Source organism: Lissotriton helveticus, chromosome 1_1 (genome assembly GCF_964261635.1).
Source record: "Lissotriton helveticus chromosome 1_1, aLisHel1.1, whole genome shotgun sequence".
Taxonomy (NCBI): Eukaryota; Metazoa; Chordata; class Amphibia; order Caudata; family Salamandridae; genus Lissotriton; species Lissotriton helveticus.
The window spans coordinates 1,377,445,959-1,377,468,621 of NC_136057.1; the positions used below are offsets into that span (position 1 = coordinate 1,377,445,959).

The 22,663-nt window shown below is 47.7% G+C and overlaps 1 protein-coding gene across 1 annotated transcript in view; it reads right to left on the reverse strand.

Moving 5' to 3' along the window:
• IL2RB (interleukin 2 receptor subunit beta) overlaps positions 1-22,663 on the reverse strand; it is a 479,733-nt gene that overhangs the window by 235,176 nt on the left and 221,894 nt on the right. The window contains exon 5 of the mRNA XM_078683907.1: positions 1,950-2,052. Within this exon, the coding sequence (XP_078540033.1) occupies positions 1,950-2,052 (103 nt within the window). The remainder of the gene's footprint in view (positions 1-1,949; positions 2,053-22,663) is intronic.

Consider the following 22,663-nt stretch of genomic DNA (forward strand, 5'->3'; position numbering starts at 1 on the left):
ACAAAGATCACTTCTATCCATCGAAGGGTTGGTGGGAACCATAGGGGGGTTGTTATTAGTTATAGTGCTTGGGTTGCCAAAGACTAAAACCCCATTTGGACCACAAGTACCTGACGGAGACTTTTGCATCTTAGCACCTCGCCCCTTCCTTTTTTTATTTGGAGGTTCTTTGTTTATGCCACCCAAAGCCTTCATCCCTCTTGTCGTTACCATAGCCAGGCTACCCACATTACTCTGAGACTGTGAAGAGGGCAGCTCTGCGCTAATGGGGAGCAAGCTTGGTGACCTGAGCGAGGAGTGAGTGTTTGTTGCAGCTACTTCTGGTGTTAACTGGATAACAGGTAACTGGGCACATGGCAATGATCCCCCCCTTAAGAGGGTAGGATCTAGTGAGAGTCTACGTTCGGTAGCCTCAATCTCATGGATTAAAACCGATTCAGCTCTTATGAGGAAGGCATCAAGAGTACCCACCACCCTGTCCCCCACCTTCCTTTTACTCATGTCAAGAAAAATTCAAGCGAATACAACTATCCCACTGTCGAACCCCCTGCAGCCAAATGCAACAATTAGGTAGTGCTTACAGTTCGTGCATGAAGATGTCAATGGGGTGGCCCAGCCCGGCCTCCTCTGGCCTCTGACGGCCGCAGACGGCCCCGCCCTTGTCCCAGGCTTCTCCCACGACGCGGGAGTGCTCGCGCTGTTTTAAGCGCCACCGGGCGCATAATGGCATGGGCGTGGGCAGCAAGGGTTCCTGGGAAATTAAGTTTCCGCCACTCGGTGGCCGCGCTGGATGACCAGAAGCAGCGCCAGCGGGGGGAAACCGGCAACACGACTGGGGAGCTGTCAGCATAGCAAAAGTCCCGGTAAGTCCTTGAGAGATTTTGATGGTCCCAGAATGCGGCGAGGAAGCACCCGCTCCACCGGAGTGCTCGCGATGTTTTAAGCGCCACCGGGCGCGTGATGGCGTGGGCGTGGGCAGCAAGGGTTCCTGGGAAATTAAGTTTCCCCCACTTGGCGGCCGCGCTAGATGACCAGCAGCAGCGGCAGCAGGGGGGGAACTGGCATCACGACTGGGGAGCTGTCAGCAAAGCAAAAGTCCTGGTATGTCCTCGAGAGATTTTGATGGTCCCAGAATGCGGCTAGGAAGCACCCCAATGCGGCTAACGAGATTTAGAAAACCGTAAATGCAATCTTCAACATTGATATTGCCTTAAATTTCCATACAGTTACCTTAGGTGCCTCGCCTCGAGTGTACAAATCTTACATTAAACAGCTGTTGTAAATTCTTCGTCGAATTTGGTTACATTTGTTAATCAATTAACTGATGTCAATTCAGAGATCATTAGTGTAGTTAATCCATCACATGCAGAATTGGGGTGAAATTAGAGCCAATGAAGGGATGAGTAAACTGGCAAGAGTTAAACGCTCACTGCTGTCATGTGATAATTGCATAACCACGCATAATGTAAAAGAAGTTATAGCTAATATTTTGGGTACATTACTTTTTTTTTAAACAGACTTTATTGGTATTTTCAATTCTGTCTAGACATTCACAATACAAATCTTAGTCTCATGTCACTGGTAATAGCATTTTAGTCAAAGGCTACTTAGCTAGGTTACATCTATTTTATCTACTAAAGTATACCTTGTTATTCTGCAAGCATATCTGAGATTTTGAGTACATTGCATGACAAATATTTCTAGAATAGTCTATCCCGCCACAAGTTGTTTTTTTTAAACACCAGTTTTCCTGGTCATTAATAGTTTATCTAGGGGAGAGTGCTCATATCTCTGCCATACTTAAGCAAGGACGTTTTGGACAATCATCTCTTTCACGTTATCCTCCCAAAACTTCCATTTATCTCTCTCTATCCGATTCTCTTCCTGTCCTCTTCTACCTCTGTATACCCTGAGCCCAACCCTTCAGCTGTTGCTGAACTTTTACTCACAGTAATCATATGGTCGGAGAGTGTCATTTTTAAGGTATGTCTGGTTCTTGTTGTAGCATTTCATGCGCAGGTGGATCTCAGTTCTCACTGTGGCAACTGCTCTCTGCATGAAAGAAAGAAACAAGGGCTCAGGGCAAGAGCTGGAAAGAAAGGATGACTGTGAAGGGGGGAAATGGACAGAAGAAATGAAAGAAGAGAAGAGGGAGTATTTAACGGAAGTGGAGAAAACAAAAGAGGGAAACGGCAGCGAAAGAAAGCGGCAAGAAGGGAACGGGTGGATTGGAAGACCGATAAAGCGGAAAAGATTGAGATGGGAAAGGCAAGAAAGAGACTAAAGGACTAAAGGATTGGAAAAATGAAAGGAAAGTTTAGAAGAACATGAAGGAATGATAGCAAAGAAGTCGGGGGTGAAGGAGAGGCAGAACAGAGAGCAGGACGCGAACTGGGAGATGAAAAATGAGAGGAGTCATGACATAGGAAAATGATATAAAAAAAGAATAAGAAAAAGTATGGGAAGCCGAGGGGAAGGAAGAGAAGGGAAAACGAAAACATAGAGAAGAAATAAATGGCTAGAAGGAGAAGAGCTCGTAACAAACTTGAAGAGGAAGGAACATCCGAAGAACGCAAGGATGTAACAAGCATTGAAAATGCAATAGGTCTCGCAATAGAAGAGTTTGACCTTTTGGTTTTGCAAATGGATGAGTGGCGTTGCGTGGATGAGTGGCGTTGCGTGGATGAGTGGCGTTGCGTGGATGAGTGGCGTTGCGTGGATGAGTTGCCTGTGTGAGTGGCGTTGCGTGTGTGAGTGGCGTTGCGTGTGTGGGTGGTGTTGCATGTGTGGGTGGCGTTGCGTGTATGAGAGGCATTGCGTGTGTGAGTGGCGTTGCGTGTGTGAGTGGCATTGCATGTGTGAGTGGCGTTGCGTCGATGAGTGGCCTTGCGTCGATGAGTTGCGTGTGTGAGTGGCGTTGCGTGTGTGAGTGGCGTTGCGTGGGTGAGTGGCGTTGTGTGGGTGAGTGGCGTTGCGTGGGTGAGTGGCGTTGCGTGGGTGAGTGGCGTTGCGTGGGTGAGTGGCGTTGCGTGGGTGAGTGGCGTTGCGTGGGTGAGTGGCGTTGTGTGTGTGAGTGGCGTTGCGTGTGTGAGTGGCGTTGCGTGTGTGAGTGGCGTTGCGTGTGTGAGTGGTGTTGCGTGTGTGAGTGGCATTGCGTGTGTGAGTGGCGTTGCGTCGATGAGTGGGGTTGCGTGGATGAGTGGGGTTGTGTGGATGAGTTGCGTGTGTGAGTGGCGTTGCGTGTGAAATCAGCAGTGAAAAACGTGTTTATTTGTGAGCAGCTTAAAAGAAGTAAACTTAAAACTTGTCAAACACCATACATCATAAATTAGGCAAAATAGCTATAACAAGCTGAACTTCTTGCATCCATTATCGTTGCTCGAGTGATGCGCCCAAGATCACACAGAGGCTAGGAGAAAGGGTCGGGTTTGTGGTTAGGATGGACTAAGACTGCTGGAGAAGGGCACAGTGGGGAAGGATGATGTGAACTTCCAAAGCTTTCCCTAGACCTTTCCGAATGTTGTGAAAAGTAAATTTATTCGAAGCTTTAGAAAAGGAGCTGAGCTCGAGAAGCGCCTAGAAGCACCCAAAGTTACTGAGGAAGCCAAGGCGCTGAGGAGGGTTGGAGGGAAGGAGAGAGGCCGAGCTCGAGAAGCGCCTAGAAGGACATTAAGTCACTGAGGAAGCCAAGGCGCTGTGAAGGGAAGGAGAGAGGCTGAGCTCGAGAAGCGCCTAGAAGACGTAAAGTTACTAAGGAAACCAAGGAACTGTGGAGGGGTGTTGGAGCGAAAGGAGAGAGGTTGAGCTCGAGAAGCGCCTAGGAGGACATTAAGTCACTGAGGAAGCCAAAGCGCTGTGAAGGGAAGGAGAGAGGCTGAGCTTGAGAAGCGCTTAGAAGGACGTGAAGGACGTAAAGTCACTGAGGAAACCAAGGCGCTGCGGAGGAGTGGAAGAAAAGGGGAGAACCTGAACTCGAGAGAAGCGCCTAGTATTAGAGGAATGGAACACAGTGAGAGAGAATGGATGAGAGTAAAAAACAAGAAAGGAAACAAGACGGAGGGCATTGCTGTGGGGAGGGGGGGGAGGAGAAATGCACACGGCGGGCAGGGGAGGGGGCGGAGCGGGGAGAGCGGCATGAGGGTGTGAAGCAGCCGGGGCCTTTGAAGTGAAGCTAAGCTTCACTTCAAAGGTGTGGGAGGAGTGCGGCTGAGGGAACAGACGGCGATTTGATGATGTGCACGCGCATTTTAGGTCAATGCGCTTGCGCATTGACCTAAAAGCCACGGGCACAGCACCAAATTGCCACAGTTAGGTAAACTTTGTTTAAAGCCCTATAGTCTCGCTTCTCTCAATGCGCATGCGCATTGATAGGTCACGAGACCTAAAAATTAGATAAGGCGCGCGCACCGCACATTCATACCGGAGCCAATGACGGCTGCAGCTACACGAAGCCAGCCCTGAGGTCAAGCACTTGGAGCGCATGCGTGCTGTCGTCATACGCGCCTTAATTTAGCCAGCTCTCACACTTTAAAAGCTATTTCCTCACGTGTTTGCCTTTCTAGATGTGTATTTTCCAAGGGAATAATACAATATTTTCACTGCTAGCTGCACATTTTGTACTGGCATGGTTTTAAGAATACAGGCCAGGCCGGTAAAAAAAGGCGCGCAAATAAGTTTCAGTGCAGCGGCAAGAACCTCGGTGTTTGTGATGGGCGATTAATTTGAAGTCAATGGAGGTTAACTGCATGTTGCATAGAGAACATTGTTAAGGGTAACGTTGGCCTATTGTACTTCACTATAATCAAACCCAGTAAAGAGCGATGTGATACAGTGTGGCCCATTTAGCGGATACATCTCCACCAGTCAGCACTAGTGTTGCAGTCATCTATCCATATCTTCCTGCAACCACCTCTCGGGGAGTATTGCATCTCATTGTGGGCAGATGCAGTGTAGAGGTTTTGGCACCCACACACACATTTTGGGGCTTGAGAGTGTTGACCGTTCATGCTCCAGGCGGGAGAAGAGGAATCATTCTCGGTTTCTGAACCCATTGCTGAGCAACAAATAACTCATTTGTCAGAGGGAAGGCACATCTGCTTGCAACGACAACGGCAAAGATCAGACTGGACAAACATCTGTCTGTCTTCTGGTAAAGCGGCAGACTTTGTTCTGCCTGATCATGTTTGTTTTAACGATTGAACTTAATGGTGAGTGAAAATAGCGCAGCATGCACGTCAGCGAAACAGAGGTCACGCTGTGGAAGAGAGCACTGCCAGCCCTGAGCTCCATGACTGGTGCATGACGTAGCAACTGGGAAGCTAGAGTCTTGCAGCTGATTCTGCTCAGCTGGTCCTCGGTCCCAAGCTGGTCAGCATCCAACAAACCAATAAAAAGAACAACCCGCCATGTTTTTAAAACAGCATTCCATTCCTGCCCAGTCGCAGTTGGGCAGCCAAGCTCCTGCCAGAAGTGATGAGGTAAGCCGGATAAGCGCAGCTTACTTGCCTGGCATTCTTGATTTTATTTCTGTTGGCCTATGTTTTTCGGCTTATGATTAAAAAACACGAATAAGGCGGGAAGCAGGGATACATTTTAATGTCCATATGCAGCACTTAGATACAAACCAACAGCTGTAGTTGTATGCTGGCAACTTTAACGAGTTCCATACTTCTAAAGCCACAGCATATGGCAGATGTTTAAATTATGTCACAGGTAAAGTGGTTACAGTTAATTTTTGATTCACAATAGCAAATTCCCGGAAAAATATTTATGTATTACAGGCAAGCTGGATACGTTGGCTTTGCCGCATAACTGTGTTTTTAACTGCTGGCATTGAGCACCAGCAGGACCCAACGCAGTGTTGAGAGGGAACCCACTGTAATCAATCAGAAGCTTTTGGCATATTGATAAAAATGATTACAGAGCACATCCAAAGGGTGATACATGCTGTCAAATTTCAAAACCAAAATGGCGGTGATATTAGTGCACGTCACCACCACAAACTGGTTTGGTCTATTTTACAGCACAACGGTGCCGCACAAGTAATGCTCTAGACTCTCAAAATGACGTGATGCCATCTATGGATTCTGAAATAACAGTCATATCGCCACCGCCGGAAGAACCAATAAAAAGAACTAAGGGTCAAAGGCAACATAAATTTTAGCCTTTGCCAACACTTTGGAAAATGGGGAATATCAGTAAGGAAATATAGTGCCCTCAGGCACCCATCCCCCTTGTCACAAAGAAAGGAAATTCTGGCCACGGTAGAAATCACCCCAGCCCATTCAGTTTGGGCGGCGCTAGAAGCAACTCAGTCGACAGAACAGAGGGACTGCCAAAGAACACCTAGAGCGCAGTGGGATTGGCTTCTCTCAGTGCTAAATGCTACAAAGAGCCCATGAACCAGAAACGGGTGAAACTAGAGTAGGGCGTACAACCCTGCGCCTAATGTCATGAAATATAGCCAGGGCAAAACGCTTACTACAAGATGGCTTCCCACCAGAAACCTGGCACCATTTGGATATCATAACCTTGCAATAGACCTGGACAATGGTAGCACTCCCAGTAGCAGATTTCACACATTACCAATCCCCGGCTACCAAAACACAACACTACGGCAGGCGAAAAGGGGGCCTTGCAATATACATCGTTCTCAGATTGGATATCTGCATCGAAGAACTATCTTCCGCCGATACAGGTCTCCAAATGGGCTGCCGAAAACAGACCACCAATACTCTTATTAAATGTTTATGTTCACCCCAATTCAGCAAGAAAGAAAGAGCTTCTGGAAATAATATTTTCAAGTATAGACAACTACAAACAAGCAAACCCAAAATGGGACATAAGCCTAACAAAGGACTTTAAATCACATTTAATAGGGGAACATCCTTTACAACGCAACTTTTACAACGCACTACCATTACGACACAACTTTTACAACGCAAGTTATTACAACGCATTGCGCTGGGGGGCGCTCTAGGATAGGGAATAGTTTAATTACTATCGAACACCTTCCCTACTATCCACGGGGACTGAAGTTGGAATAGTAAATTAAACTATTCACTATCCAGCGCCCCCCAACGCAAGTCGTTGTAACAACTTGCGTTGTAAAACCTGCGTCGTAATGGCATGCGTTGTAAAAGCATGCGTTGAAACGTCATACATCCCATTTAATATATTCTCCTGATGAAGAAGATATGTTGACTTTGGAGATCTCTTTCTGGCAAGTCCCAGCACAGACAAGGCATGTCACAAAACGGCAAGACCCAACTGGAGAAAGAAGTGTGACAACCCTGGAGTTTTTAGACATGAGGGTGGTCAATAGAAGGTTCCCAGAAGATAACCCCCCAACTCTACTTATTTTGGCCCGAATTCAAAATCAGTCATCAACTATACAATAGTTTCACTGCAAATAATCCAATTAAGTCAGCAATAAAAAATTCTATGTACAACAGAAAGTGACCATTCGTATCAGACTCTATTGCTAGGGCTAACACCCCAGAGTCATCCATCGGCAGCAGCAGCGGAAATAGGTCTTCTACACTCGAACAATCTAAAGCACCTGAGATGGAGTAGTAAATCAATAGTAGACCTTGCTAACAAGGTGAGAAGCCTCATGACCAATAGTATAATCACGGGTAGCACCCAAAGAGATGCATTGCAAAAGTTTAGCGAGTTACTACTAACACAAGCTGCACCTGGGAAAGTAGAGCCACGTGGGTGTGACGTCAGCCAGCTGTGTTTTTGGCTAAGTGCCCCGCTCCAAGAAAAGAGCTAAAGAAAGCCATCAGATGCCTGAGAACAGGAGCTCAGCCGCGTTCCCTTTGGGAAACAGCAAAAGCCCTAAAGAAACAGTACAAAAAACAAATCTTGGCGGATAGGAGATTCGAAAGTGAAGCATTCTGGTCGAGACTAATATATACATATTTTTATAATAACTTTTTCTTTCAGTTTTGTAAAAATTCACAACTATGAAGCAGCAGACAGCGCAATGCAAGGTGAGGAAGCATACACACGCAATGCACAATATTATCACAAAAGGTAAAAAAAATCCAAGGACAATAAATCACTCTATGTCATTCGTATCTGTGCTATCAATGGGCATCATTTCAAAATCAGTATCTAGCAGAGTGGTACAGAGGTCTCTCCATAAAGCCAAGTCATCTGCAACCCATTCATAATGCCTACTAGTCAGCATATGCGTCTCTTCCGCTAAAGTCCACTCTATGACATACCTATGCCAGTGCTCAATCTCGGGTGCTCTCTGCCCCATCCATGTAATGGTTACCCTCCATCAGGCTACGAGCAATAGCAATTGTAAGAATTTTTATGGCATCTTCTTACCTTTCGCACCCTTAATATTGCCCAGCAGGTAACATTGTGCAGTAACAGACATCGACAGATGTGTGACCTTGTGAATGTCTTCCACCACCCGAGTCCTAAAGTCCAGTACCTGTCGGCACTGCCAGGCTAAATGTAGAAAGTCAGCATTGTCTACGTTACAACAGGGACAATTATTAGGTTGAGTCAGAGATATAGGAGGTAGGTCCTTGGGTGTAAGATACATTCTGTGAAGAAAATTGTAATGAATCAATTGAAAGTGGGCGTTCCGTGAGACAGTCTGTGCGCTCATTGACCCGTGCCTAGTCCCTAGGGAATATCCAGATCCATATCCCAAGCTACATGGGCCGCGCGGGGTGACCCCACCATATCAGCGTGCATGGTTCTGTACAGCGATACAAAAGGGGATGATGGACGGAGCGTTTGAGCAAATCAAACACTCACCCCCAGTCAACTGATCTGGGTTTAATCCATCACCATTCTTTAGCTCACTCGGCCACCCCAGTTCAGACATGGCCATATGCAAATCAGTCTGACCCTTTGCCTCATGGGAACAGTCCAGCCTGAACTGCCAAGCCATGTCTTCCCTGGACCGGAAACAAGCATCCTGGGACCGGTTTCGGATTCATAATCCTCATCAGCCAGGCTATCTTGAATCCAGTGGCCAAGTGAGCAAGGGACTCACGTCTGAGCATACCCTGCCACACTTAGGGCGAACAAAGCGATACAAAAGGGGATGATGGACGGAGCGTTTGAGCAAATCAAACACTCACCCCCAGTCAACTGATCTGGGTTTAATCCATCACCATTCTTTAGCTCACTCGGCCACCCCAGTTCAGACATGGCCATATGCAAATCAGTCTGACCCTGTGCCTCATGGGAACAGTCCAGCCCGAACTGCCAAGCCATGTCTTCCCTGGACCGGAAACAAGCATCCTGGGACCGGTTTCGGATTCATAATCGTCATCAGCCAGGCTATCTTGAATCCAGTGGCCAAGTGAGCAAGGGACTCACGTCTGAGCATACCCTGCCACACTTAGGGCGAACAAAGCGATACAAATGGGGATGATGGACGGAGCGTTTGAGCAAATCAAACACTCACCCCCAGTCAACTGATCTGGGTTTAATCCATCACCATTCTTTAGCTCACTCGGCCACCCCAGTTCAGACATGGACATATGCAAATCAGTCTGACCCTGTGCCTCATGGGAACAGTCCAGCCCGAACTGCCAAGCCATGTCTACCCTGGACCGGAAACAAGCATCCTGGGACCGGTTTCGGATTCATAATCGTCATCAGCCAGGCTATCTTGAATCCAGTGGCCAAGTGAGCAAGGGACTCACGTCTGAGCATACCCTGCCACACTTAGGGCGCACAAAGCGATACAAAAGGGGATGATGGACGGAGCGTTTGAGCAAATCAAACACTCACCCCCAGTCAATGGTGCTGGGTTTAATCCAGCACCATTCTTTAGCTCACTCGGCCACCCCAGTTCAGACATGGCCATATGCAAATCAGTCTGACCCTGTGCCTCATGGGAACAGTCCAGCCCGAACTGCCAAGCCATGTCTTCCCTGGACCGGAAACAAGCATCCTGGGACCGGTTTCGGATTCATAATCCTCATCAGCCAGGCTATCTTGAATCCAGTGGCCAAGTGAGCAAGGGACTCACGTCTGAGTATACCCTGCCACACTTAGGGCGAACAAAGCGATACAAAAGGGGATGATGGACGGAGCGTTTGAGCAAATCAAACACTCACCCCCAGTCAACTGATCTGGGTTTAATCCATCACCATTCTTTAGCTCACTCGGCCACCCCAGTTCAGACATGGCCATATGCAAATCAGTCTGACCCTGTTGCTCATGGGAACAGTCCAGCCCGAACTGCCAAGCCATGTCTTCCCTGGACCGGAAACAAGCATCCTGAGACCGATTTCGGATTCATAATCCTCATCAGCCAGGCTATCTTGAATCCAGTGGCCAAGTGAGCAAGGGACTCACGTCTGAGCATACCCTGCCACACTTAGGGCGAACAAAGCGATACAAAAGGGAACGATGGACGGAGCGTTTGAGCAAATCAAACACTCACCCCCAGTCAACTGATCTGGGTTTAATCCATCACCATTCTTTAGCTCACTCGGCCACCCCAGTTCAGACATTGCCATATGCAGATCAGTCTGACCCTGTGCCTCATGGGAACAGTCCAGCCCGAACTGCCAAGCCATGTCTTCCCTGGACCGGAAACAAGCATCCTGGGACCGATTTCGGATTCATAATCCTCATCAGCCAGGCTATCTTGAATCCAGTGTCCAAGTGAGCAAGGGACTCACGTCTGAGCATACCCTGCCACACTTAGGGCGAACAAAGCGATACAAAAGGGGATGATGGACGGAGCGTTTGAGCAAATCAAACACTCACCCCCAGTTAACTGATCTGGGTTTAATCCATCACCATTCTTTAGCTCACTCGGCCACCCCAGTTTAGACATTGCCATATGCAAATCAGTCTGACCCTGTGCCTCATGGGAACAGTCCAGCCCGAACTGCCAAGCCATGTCTTCCCTGGACTGGAAACAAGCATCCTGGGACCGGTTTCGGATTCATAATCCTCATCAGCCAGGCTATCTTGAATCCAGTGGCCAAGTGAGCAAGGGACTCACGTCTGAGCATACCCTGCCACACTTAGGGCGACCAAAGCGATACAAAAGGGGATGATGGACGGAGCGTTTGGGCAAATCAAACACTCACCCCCAGTCAACTGATCTGGGTTTAATCCATCACCATTCTTTAGCTCACTCGGCCACCCCAGTTCAGACATGGCCATATGCAAATCAGTCTGACCCTGTGCCTCATGGGAACAGTCCAGCCCGAACTGCCAAGCCATGTCTTCCCTGGACCGGAAACAAGCATCCTGGGACCGATTTCGGATTCATAATCCTCATCAGCCAGGCTATCTTGAATCCAGTGGCCAAGTGAGCAAGGGTCTGAGCATACCCTGCCACACTTAGGGCGAACAAAGCGATACAAAAGGGAATGATGGACGGAGCGTTTGAGCAAATCAAACACTCACCCCCAGTCAACTGATCTGGGTTTAATCCATCATCATTCTTTAGCTCACTCGGCCACCCCAGTTCAGACATTGCCATATGCAGATCAGTCTGACCCTGTGCCTCATGGGAACAGTCCAGCCCGAACTGCCAAGCCATGTCTTCCCTGGACTGGAAACAAGCATCCTGGGACCGGTTTCGGATTCATAATCCTCATCAGCCAGGCTATCTTGAATCCAGTGGCCAAGTGAGCAAGGGACTCACGTCTGAGCATACCCTGCCACACTTAGGGCGACCAAAGCGATACAAAAGGGGATGATGGACGGAGCGTTTGGGCAAATCAAACACTCACCCCCAGTCAACTGATCTGGGTTTAATCCATCACCATTCTTTAGCTCACTCGGCCACCCCAGTTCAGACATGGCCATATGCAAATCAGTCTGACCCTGTGCCTCATGGGAACAGTCCAGCCCGAACTGCCAAGCCATGTCTTCCCTGGACCGGAAACAAGCATCCTGGGACCGATTTCGGATTCATAATCCTCATCAGCCAGGCTATCTTGAATCCAGTGGCCAAGTGAGCAAGGGTCTGAGCATACCCTGCCACACTTAGGGCGAACAAAGCGATACAAAAGGGAATGATGGACGGAGCGTTTGAGCAAATCAAACACTCACCCCCAGTCAACTGATCTGGGTTTAATCCATCATCATTCTTTAGCTCACTCGGCCACCCCAGTTCAGACATTGCCATATGCAGATCAGTCTGACCCTGTGCCTCATGGGAACAGTCCAGCCCGAACTGCCAAGCCATGTCTTCCCTGGACCGGAAACAAGCATCCTGGGACCCGTTTAGGATTCATAATCTTCATCAGCCAGGCTATCTTGAATCCAGTGGCCAAGTGAGCAAGGGACTCACGTCTGAGCATACCCTGCCACACTTAGGGCGAACAAAGCGATACAAAAGGGGATGATGGACGGAGCGTTTGAGCAAATCAAACACTCACCCCCAGTCAACTGATCTGGGTTTAATCCATCACCATTCTTTAGCTCACAGTGGTTCTGTACAGCAGCATAATAATGTGGTGAAGAGGGCCACAAGGTAAAACGATACCTAGGGTTTGTGTGGGTTTAGGAGCTACTGGGTAGCATGACCAGGCCGCTCTCGCGATATCGGCTAGGCTAGCGGTATGCAAGAAGTGTCCAGGCTCAAGAGCGAATTCTTGGTGGGCCTCCACAAAGGAAATACATTACTCATCTGGGTGTAAGTCCCCTAGGTAGGTTTCATCCCCCATCTTGCCAGGCTCTGAAGGACATGCTGTCCATCATCTGTCTGACCGGTTTTAATTTCCAGACTCTTCCCTATAGAATGCTTCAAGACTACCAGAGAAAATCTTTGCCAAAGGGTTGCTGTCTGTTGGACTATGTATTGAATTTCTGTAGGGAGCCCAGGCCCCGCCATCAAGAGCTCCGGTAGCCAGTCTATTGCTTTGCTTCTGGACTATAAACGTTTTTCCCAATTATCGCCCAGGTCTAACTATCGGGCTGCATGCTGAAGATGTGAGGGGTAGTAATACAAATGAAGGCAGGGGACTTTCAGTCCTCCGTACCCGTACCATCTGGTCATTGTCAACAATGCCACCCTGCAGCACCAACCAGCAAGAGTAGTGAGGTAAGAATGGAGTTCAGTTACTTGAAGACCCAAGAAGGGAGGGGACAGAATGACTGTTGTAATACGTACAGACAGCGTGGTAGCAGAACCATTTTACCTATGGCCATCCTTCTCATCAATGAGAGTGGCAGCGTGTTCCAAAATGTCGCAGATGGCAGTAAGGCATAAAAGACCCTACCCATGTTCAGTTGTATCTGTAATTTACGTGTGTTAGCAACCCTGATTCCGAGATACTGGAACTGCGTCAACTCCCATTGCAAGCCCAGAGCAGGTAGCAGGTGTACTGGAGTACCGACTAAGGAGGCAAGGGGGGACATCAGAGACTTGTCGTGGTTAAGACGAAGACCTGAGATCTTACCAGAATCATCCAGCATCCGCAACAGTTTTGGTAGAGCATGACAGGGGGAGGAAATATAAATTAGGACGTTGTCGGCGTAAAGCTAAATAACATGCCAAGTCTCACTTAGTAGTATACCACTGTCACTCAGCTCCTTACACACCCATATTGCCTGGGGCTCTATTGCAAGCCCAATAATAGTAGTGACAATGTGCAGCCCTGCCGCGTACCACGGCCGAACTGCCAGGGCTCCGCGCGGCATTGTACAATGCGCACTCTGGCTGTCGTCCCCGAATAGAGCAGCCGATCCTGACACACCCATATTGCCAGGTGCTCTATTGCAAGCCCAATAATAGCAGTGACAATGGGCAGCCCTGCTGCGTACCACGTCCGAGCTGCCAGGGCTCCGCGCGGCATTGTCCAATGTGCACTCTTGCTGTTGTCCCTAAATAGAGCAGCCAAATCCATTCACAATACCGTGGGCCAAAGCCCAGAAGCTGCAGCACCTTGAGGAGATATCCCCAGTACACCTTATCGAAGGCTTTCTCTAGATCAATCATGGCCGGTGACAGATTTTCGTCGCAGTGGTGGACCTCATGTAGGACATGGGTTTTTATTTTATTTATGTCATTTGTAGAGCGCACTGTAACCCAGCGGGCATCCTGGCGCTGAGAGAAAGGTTCAAAGGAAAGCAATCAGCCGTGAGAGCAAGAGGAGGGTGTATCAACAGGAGTCTATTACTATTGCCCTTGGGGGATTATACCCTCGGAAAGAGCCAGGTCTTGATTTTCTTGCGGAACAACAGCAATTCGTGAATTTTCCTGATTTCAAATGGAAGGCTGTTCCAAAGACGGGCCGCTGCTACGCTAAACGCTCTTCCGCCCTGGGTCGCTTTCTTTATCCTAGGTATTCTAACAAGGTTGGCGGAAGAGGAACGGAGGGCCTGTGTGGGCTCATACCACTGGAACTTGTCCTGGAGTGGCTTAGGGCCCTGACCATGCACTGCTTTGAACACGGTGCATAAGGACTTAAACAAAATCCTCTGAGGTACTGGAAGCCAGTGTAAGTCTGCTAATGCTTGTGTTGTTGAAGATCGATGGGTTTGTGAGAGTGCTAACTTAGCTGCTGCCGCCTGGATACTCTGTAGTCTGGCAATCAGATATCCAGGTGATTCCAGTAACAAGGCATTACAGTTACCCAGGCGACTAAGAATGGTACTCCTGACTACAGTTGTTCTTGCCTGTACAGGTAGCAGAGGCAGCAGCTTCCGAAGAAGACCACGCATTAGAGTGAAGCAACTGCCCACCAGTTTGTTAACGTGGGTCTCCAGATTTAAATTTTCATTAAAACGGACTCCCAGATTCCGCACCGTATTCACTGGTGTCAGTGGACCATCCGAGGCTAAGGGCCAGAAGTCTGCTGGCAGGCTTCTGGCAATCCTCCTCACCTTGCATTGTAGGATCTCCGTTTTTCCGCTGTTGAACTGGAGCGAATTTCCCTTCAGCCATTTTGCCATTTCGTGCATACAGGCATGAAAGCTATCTAATGAATCTGCCTGAGCACCATTAAGGGAAATCATAAGCTGTGTGTCATCAGCGTAGTTAATCACGCTGATGTTATGAGCTTTAATGATTCTCAACAGGGGTTGCATGTAAGCATTAAACAAGATGGGACTGATGGATGATCCTTGCGGAACCCCATGTAAAACTTTGGCAAATTCAGATTGGTACTTAGGGAGTGCCAGCCATCTGTCGGACAAATAGGATCGCAGTCAATTAAGTGCCATTCCTTTCACTCCAAAGGTCTCCAGCCTTGTCAGCAGAATGTCATGGTTCACCGTATCGAATGCGGCGGACAGGTCCATCAGAATTAGAATTGCCGACTCGCCCCTGTCTGCTCGCATCCGTAGGCTGTCCAATACCATCACAAGAGCTGACTCAGTCCCATGGGCCGGTCTAAACCCAAACTGTTCCTCCTCTAGAATGTTATTTGACTGTAGGAAGAGGTACAGGGACCTGCTAACAAGGCGTTCCGTGATCTTAATCGGGTAGGGCAGAAGCGAAATTGGTCGATAGTTCTTGTAGCAACCAGGGTCGAGGGTGGGTTTCTTCAGAAGTGGTGTAATAACAGCCTGCTTCCATTTAGCCGGTACAGTGCCTGTACTAAGGGATTGACCATATAGCTGTCGAAGAATAGGAAAGAATTCTGACCCAAATTCTTTCATAATTTTGTGGGGCAGAGGATCCAATGGTGACCCAGAGGAGATTCAGAGGGCCACTTGAGCAAACTCCTTCTCGAAAGGAATTGCAAAATTGTCCAGGGAGACCCTGGGGAGGGGGGGGGGGGGTGAATACTCGGCAATTCCCTCTTCACCCTCACTTTTTGTCCCTGTGCTCTGATGTGGTAATATGAGAGGAGGTGGATCTTCCAAACTCTCCACTATTTGATTTATTTTACCCTGGAAAAAGAAAGCCAGTCCATCACACAACTCCTGGGAGGGTTTGATGTTACTATTAATGCAATCAGGATGCGTCATTTCTCTCACTATTCTAAAGATGTCCCTTGATTTATTGGCGCTTTTCAGTATGATGGCTGCAAAATGTTCTGCTTTGGCAGTCGCTATTTCCTTTTTCTATTTTATTATTGAGAGTCTCCAATTTATTCTATCTTTTTTCGTGTAGTCCCTCCTCCATTGTCTTTCGGCCATTTTACATGAAAGCTTGAGATTTCTCAGGCCCTCAGTGTACCATGGTGCGGACGGGCTGCCTCGTTTTCTGATAACTTTCAGCGGGGCAATTTGCACAAGTTTCTCAGTTAAGTGTTCACAGAAAGTGCTGTCATTCTCTGTGATCTGACTCTCTGAATTAAAAAGGGCTTCTATCTGGAACAGAGACTCCCCTGTTTTTACCTTTCTAATCAGCCCTTTCCAATCTCGGCTGAGAAAAGTCCTGACTTGTCTGGCTGCGGGCCTTGTATTGTTCAGGGTTTGGGCATTGAAAGTAATTAAATGATGGTCCGACCATCCTACTGGTAGAATTCCTCCTATGATCATAACACCCTCCTCTGCGAAAATTAAATCTAAAATGTGGCCTTCTCTATGTGATGGTTCAATCACCCATTGTTTCAGTCCCAGATTGGCACAGGACTGTGTGATATTATAGAAGGCTGTATCCAGTCTCCCATTAGTCCTCAAATTAAAATCCCCCAGGACTAAAAGTCTGGTGTGTGTGAGTGTCATGTTGTTGATTACATCAATCAGTTCCTGCTGTTGCAGTGCATTGATGGCCCCCGGCGGTCTGTAGCAAACCATGCCAGTTAAGCAGTGTCCTGACTCAGCTTTAATTGAAAACCCTAGAAACTCTGCACAGGAGGTTTCATCTATGTCCAGCATGATGATATTCAACTCTTCCCTAAAAATAATTCCTGTTCCTCCCCCGTCCCCTGAGTCTGGGGTTACGATGGATCTTATAGCCCACAGGGCAGGTTAGTTCCAGCTCTAACTCCATCCCAGCCACCGTCCATGTTTCTGTCAAAAACAGGACATCCAAGTTATTAGATTCAATCAGTAACTGTGTCTCGGTTGCATGCTTGGGAAGAGATCTAACATTAAGCAAACCACAGCTTAAGCCAACCTTTCTCCTTAAATCGGGTGCTGGCTCAGATGTGTTATCAGGCAAGATGTGGCTGCATTGATCTTCCCTATGTGTCAAAACTGCCGTATTTACTAGTGAATTATGCTTTGTCTGGTCAACTAGTGACAATTAATTTACTGGAAGAGGGGTGATGTGCGGCAGATGGGACAAGCACTTTGGACAAGGACTTTCCTTCATGGATTGAGTATTTGGTGCAACTCGTGGACAGGTTGCATTTCCCTTTAGAGGGTCAAGCTCCATAGGAGAGTCCCTAGTGTAGCTAATGACCTGCTTGTCTGGGGCAGACCGACCAGGGGGGGTGGCCCTGAGCCCGGTCCGAGCGCGGACGGGCGCAGACGGGCTTGCCTTTGTCTTGCCTTCGGCACGCCGGCGGCACGCCCGCTGCGCACGCCCGCTGCGTGGCAGCGCCATGATGCTAATCGTCAGAGATTCATGTCGCTGCTCATGGATCAAGTTTGCCATATGCAGAATCAAGCGATAGGCCAGTTCTTTGCGTAGCTCCTTCATGTCTGTGTTGATCATTGTGAGAGGCCTATAAGTGGTGGGGTTGTCTGTGGCTCCCCCCCAACTAGAGTATCATGCAAATTTCTCCCTCTTGTATGCCAGGTGGCAATATCCCTACTTCCATGGCTCAAGAAAGACCTCTAATAGTCCCTGTGCTAAGGTGGCCGAAAATGCCTGGTAAAATTTGGATGGGAACCCATCGCTCCCAGACGCCTTAGACCGCAGAAGTGATTTCAACTCCGTTCTAATCTCTTCCAGAACTAATTGTTTATCCAGAGCTTCAGCCGAAGCTAACTCTAGTCTAGGGAGATCCAAGCTTTCTAAAGAGGGGCTGTACATGAGGGCATCTGTAGTTGGATCTGCGGTGTGAACTCCCTGTAGGTGCACACAAAACTTGTCCTCGACACTTGCTCCTGAGGTGACGTTTATCCTGCCCGGGGTGATCAAGCGAGTTATTAGTAGTGGGGTGTGTTCCCTATGGAGAATCCAGGCCAATAGGCACCCATATTTGTCTCCCTCTCAGTGTAACCTTTGTCGATATTGTTTTAGGGTATATTTATCAAGACAATTCTAAATGTCGTTAATTGCACGCAAATTGTGTGTTCCTCCTGACTGTGGCGGGTGTGGGAGGGTGCGACGTCTGTACCTTAGTGAGTTTTAATTCTTCCCCAGTTAGTTCAGCCTGGAGTTGGCAGCAAAATTTGCAGGTCAGTCCTGTGCAGGTGCCCCGCAGTACCACCATAATAGCACCCCTTTCAGTTGCTCTACTAGCAGAGCAGACCCAGTTAGACTCGAAGTAACCCGTCAGGGATTGTGAGAGTGCATCACATCCTACCGTATCATCCAGCATATCCATAGGCATCCTCCAGGACCTTCGTCCCTGTGGTGTACCTCCCAATATCACTGAGCAGCAGATGGGGGAATGATTGGACAAAAAACATGCCATCTGTGTTGTTCTAGTGCCCTCTGGGTCCAGGATCCCAGTAACCAACACCCTGTCCAGCCTACTATATGTGTTGTGGAGTGGCATGTATATACCTTTTGCGTGAGATGCTGTAGATGCCAGGCATCTTTCAGCCCAAGGTTGATCATGAACTCCCAAAGTGCTGCCGTCGTGTGTGTTTTTGCTCTCGCTCTGGCGGGGTTTCTGTCTAGGTCCTGGTATAATATACAATTAGAGTCCCCTAACCAATGAAGGGGCCGATGGACCTCTTGCGTGATCAGATCCTGTATAGTGAAGAAAAACTTGTTCTCATCAACATTAGGGGCAGTGGAGTTTAGGATCTTTAAGCCACAACCGTCCAGAGTGCCCTGTATCATGACATACCAGCCCTCCACATCTGCCTCCATATACTTGAGGGAGAAAAGAATCCCCAGTACCACCCAAATCAACACTCCCCTAGCATACCTAGAATAAGAGGCATGGTAAATCTGGCCTGACATTTTTTGGCTAGTCTGGGGCTTCCGAGTCATCTTAAGTGTGCTGCATGCACGCATGCTATGCCGATGTTGTGGCGTTTGAGAAATGTGAGAACTCAGTGGTGTTTAATGTTAGTCCCCTGGCCTTGGATATTCCAAGCAAGGAACTAGTATTCAACCCCCATCCCAAATCTGGAGCAGTAGTGTGTACCACGCTCCCACCAGCGCAGTCCTGTCCCACTGCAATCAAACTGCTGTCAACCAAACAATGCAAACATTTCCAATAAAACAAAACCATACCCCTCACACCCACCCACGGACAAACATGGTGCAACCAATTGATCATTCATGCCCTCCCAGTGCATGAGCCAGGACTCGCACAGCACCCCACCTGTCCAACTGGTGCAAACATTTGGTCAGCCTCCTGGTAAGGCACCCTAAACATCTGTCTTTCAGCTAACCATGCAGCACACGGTCCAGTGTTTTCACCACATAAGTTAACATGGCTGGTGCTGTAACCACCAGTGATGTCTGACTCCCTTCCAGAAGCCTCAAATGTACCTCCATCCTAGATATGAGAACAGAGATACATCTGAGTTTCCTCTGAAATGCAACCATGACCCACAGGTACAAATTTGTTCAGCCAAGAATTATAGCATGTAACTGAGCATATTTCAACCATCAATAATCACTCACCCCCTTCATCCTCCCCGACCTCTGGATCAACCATGGTATCAGGCGCAAAATCTATTGCTGGGCTGGAAGCCCCAATTACAGTGCCTTCTGACTGCGATTATAGATCTAAGCTCCGATCCATGGCAGCCTGGTCAAGGGTGTTAAGCTGCATAGGGCAATTGTTGCTGATAGTCACTTTCCAGGATCCCAGTTTTTGAGAATTGGGGCGTGTTGCCCTCAATCGAGTTCACCGTACAGTTCTCCAGAAGTGTGTCCCTTTCGTCCATTGCCAGTTGAAGCCCACCATGGAGTATGTGTTATCTCCTCGTAGTTTGAGCCATTCCAATACCTCCTCCTGGCACTCGAAGAAATGGGCTTCCTCTTAATGGAGGACTTTGAGCTTTGCAGAGTATAAGAGCATATACCTAAGATCGAGCACCTTCAGTTTCTGTTTGACATTAAAAAAGATTTTATGCTGATCTAGCACTTGCTTTGTGTAGTATTGGTAAATTGGAAATTTTGGCAAAGGGAGGGACCGGGTGCTCCTTGGCAGCACAAAGGATGCAGTCTCTGTCTTGGTAGTTAAGGATCCTTACTACGATGGGTCGAGGAGGAGTCCCAGGTTGCGGGATGGTACTGATGCCTTTATAAGCCCTTTCAATCACAAAATGTTTAGACAAGCCCTGTGGCTTGAGTTCATTCCGCACACAAATTTCCGGGAGTTGTTCTGTGGATGACCCCCCCTCCCCCGCTTCTCAGGGACTCCCAGAACCCTGATATTACTTCAGCGTGAGCGACCCTCCGCTTCTTCAGCTCACTTCGCAGTGGTAGTGGTCTTCTGAGCCATCTGGCGTTTAAGGACTGCAACCTCCACTTGCAGTTCAGCTATGTTGCCCTCCATCAAGACTAATATTTAACTCCGGGCATCCAAACTCCAGGACATTCCCGGAAACAATTAATGGTCTTAGTAGACCATTGAAAGCGATAAGCAAGTCTAGTATACCAGAGTTACAATGGGTTTCCCATCTTATCAATGTTTTTGCCATTAACAAACACTCTGCCGAACAAGACCGAATCAATCACCTTGGTAACAGTTCACATCCAACTGATCCTCTCACAATCGCAGAAGTTGTATTTAAATAGAAGCGGCGTCACTTGATTTTAGACTATGGTACACAATATTCACCATCTGAAGTAAAAAAAGTTATACTTGCCGGACACCGTGATGGAGCACCAGGCCCAAATGGCATACCACAGGCCATCTTTAAAGAAGATCCGGAGTACTGGTCAGGGGCATTTTCAGCTCTATTTAAAGACATTCAGATGAGTGGTGCCATAACAGAGAGCTGGCGCGGCTCCATAGTAACTCTGATATTTAAAGGAGGAGACAGGGTCAATCCTGCTAACTACAGGCTCATCGCACTCCTAGATTCCGAAGCAAAGTATTATCCATTCCTTATATTGGCAGACCTGACAAAATGGCCAGTCTTGAACAATATAATTGTGTTAAACCAATCAGGCATTAAGAAAGGTTTTAAGCTCAATAACAAACATTCTAGTAACCACTTTCATAATAGAACAAAGCAAAACATCAAAAAAGAAATTATATCTGTGCTTTGTTGATCTTAAAGCAGCTTTGGACTGTGTCAACAGCGGGTTACTCTGAAATAAACTAATGAATGGGGAATTCCCCTAAAGCTGCTTCAAGTGAAAGTTGGAGATGGAACAAGAATGTCCAGAAAAATACCAACCAACGACTCGAGCAGGGTTGCGTGCTGGCACCTCATCTCTTCAATGTCTTTATGTCGGATATTTCCTCAACCTTTGATCAGGTAGACTTATCCGCCTTGGCTGGGCTTGTTCCGCCGAACTCATTTGTCCTATGCCGACGACATTGTTCTGTTTAGCCTGACAAAAGTAGGCCTACAGAAATTAGTAAACACATCGGGCTACCACAATCCTACTAAATAACACTCTTCTGGAAGCCGCAGGCAGCTACAAGTATCTGGGTATGTACCTGGACTCAAAGGACAATTTTTCCCACCAAAAGCAATAATTATTGCAGAAAGGGTATGCCCTAACCCACGCCTTCAATAAGTTAGCAAAAAAACTGAAAGGACCCTCATTTCAACCGCTATTAGCAGTAGTCTCTGCCAAGCTACTCCCAGCAATCACCCATGCAAGTGCAGCCATGGAAGGGCAAACCACAGTTCGACTGGGTAAACTGCAGACCAATGCTTAGAAGCGAGCATTCTCCTTGCCCCAAACGTCATCTCCGGCTTAAATCTGTCTTGAGTTTAGTCTCAACAAACAAGACCTGGATAGAAGATAAACCACAATAAAATACAGATAGGATACAGCAGACACAAAATTCTCCACTAAACAGTGCTCTATTGGTGGCCCTGCAAAGTGACCCCGAGTGACCTTATTGCAAATACTTAGAAAATTCCCATCAAACAGTTGGACCTGGCCAAATTATAGGCCATGAACACACCATACAACATTTTCAAAAAGGCTGTAATTAAAGCTGTAAAACTACACTGGAGTCTGGCAGATAAAATCAAACTCAGTGCCCAATCTCACGCTTGGGTGGTGATCAACAGCTATGCTGCCCTGAAACCAGCAATGTACCTAGGCACCCCCTTCCCAGCACATATAAAACACAGATCAATGGCCCTGCCCTTTGGCCGTACATCTGTATTGGCAAGTCGGCCAACATGAGACTATAGTGGACCCACAGAATTCAGACTTTGTAAAGCCAAAAAAGAGCAATTTATCCACAGAGTCTATATTTGTCCTAACTTGTGCACCCTTCGATCAATGTTATTAAAAAAGGCTTTTAATGACAGGGATTTGATTATGCAGAGAAGCTATAATAGCAAGCCTCAAGCCTGACGATCTGCAATTAAACAGCAAATTGGTTAAATTATTGACAATTGCTCCCATCAGATACATTTTTAAGTAATCGATTGCCATAGTCCCGGAGATTTAGGAATTAATGTCAGTGATTTGGATGATCGA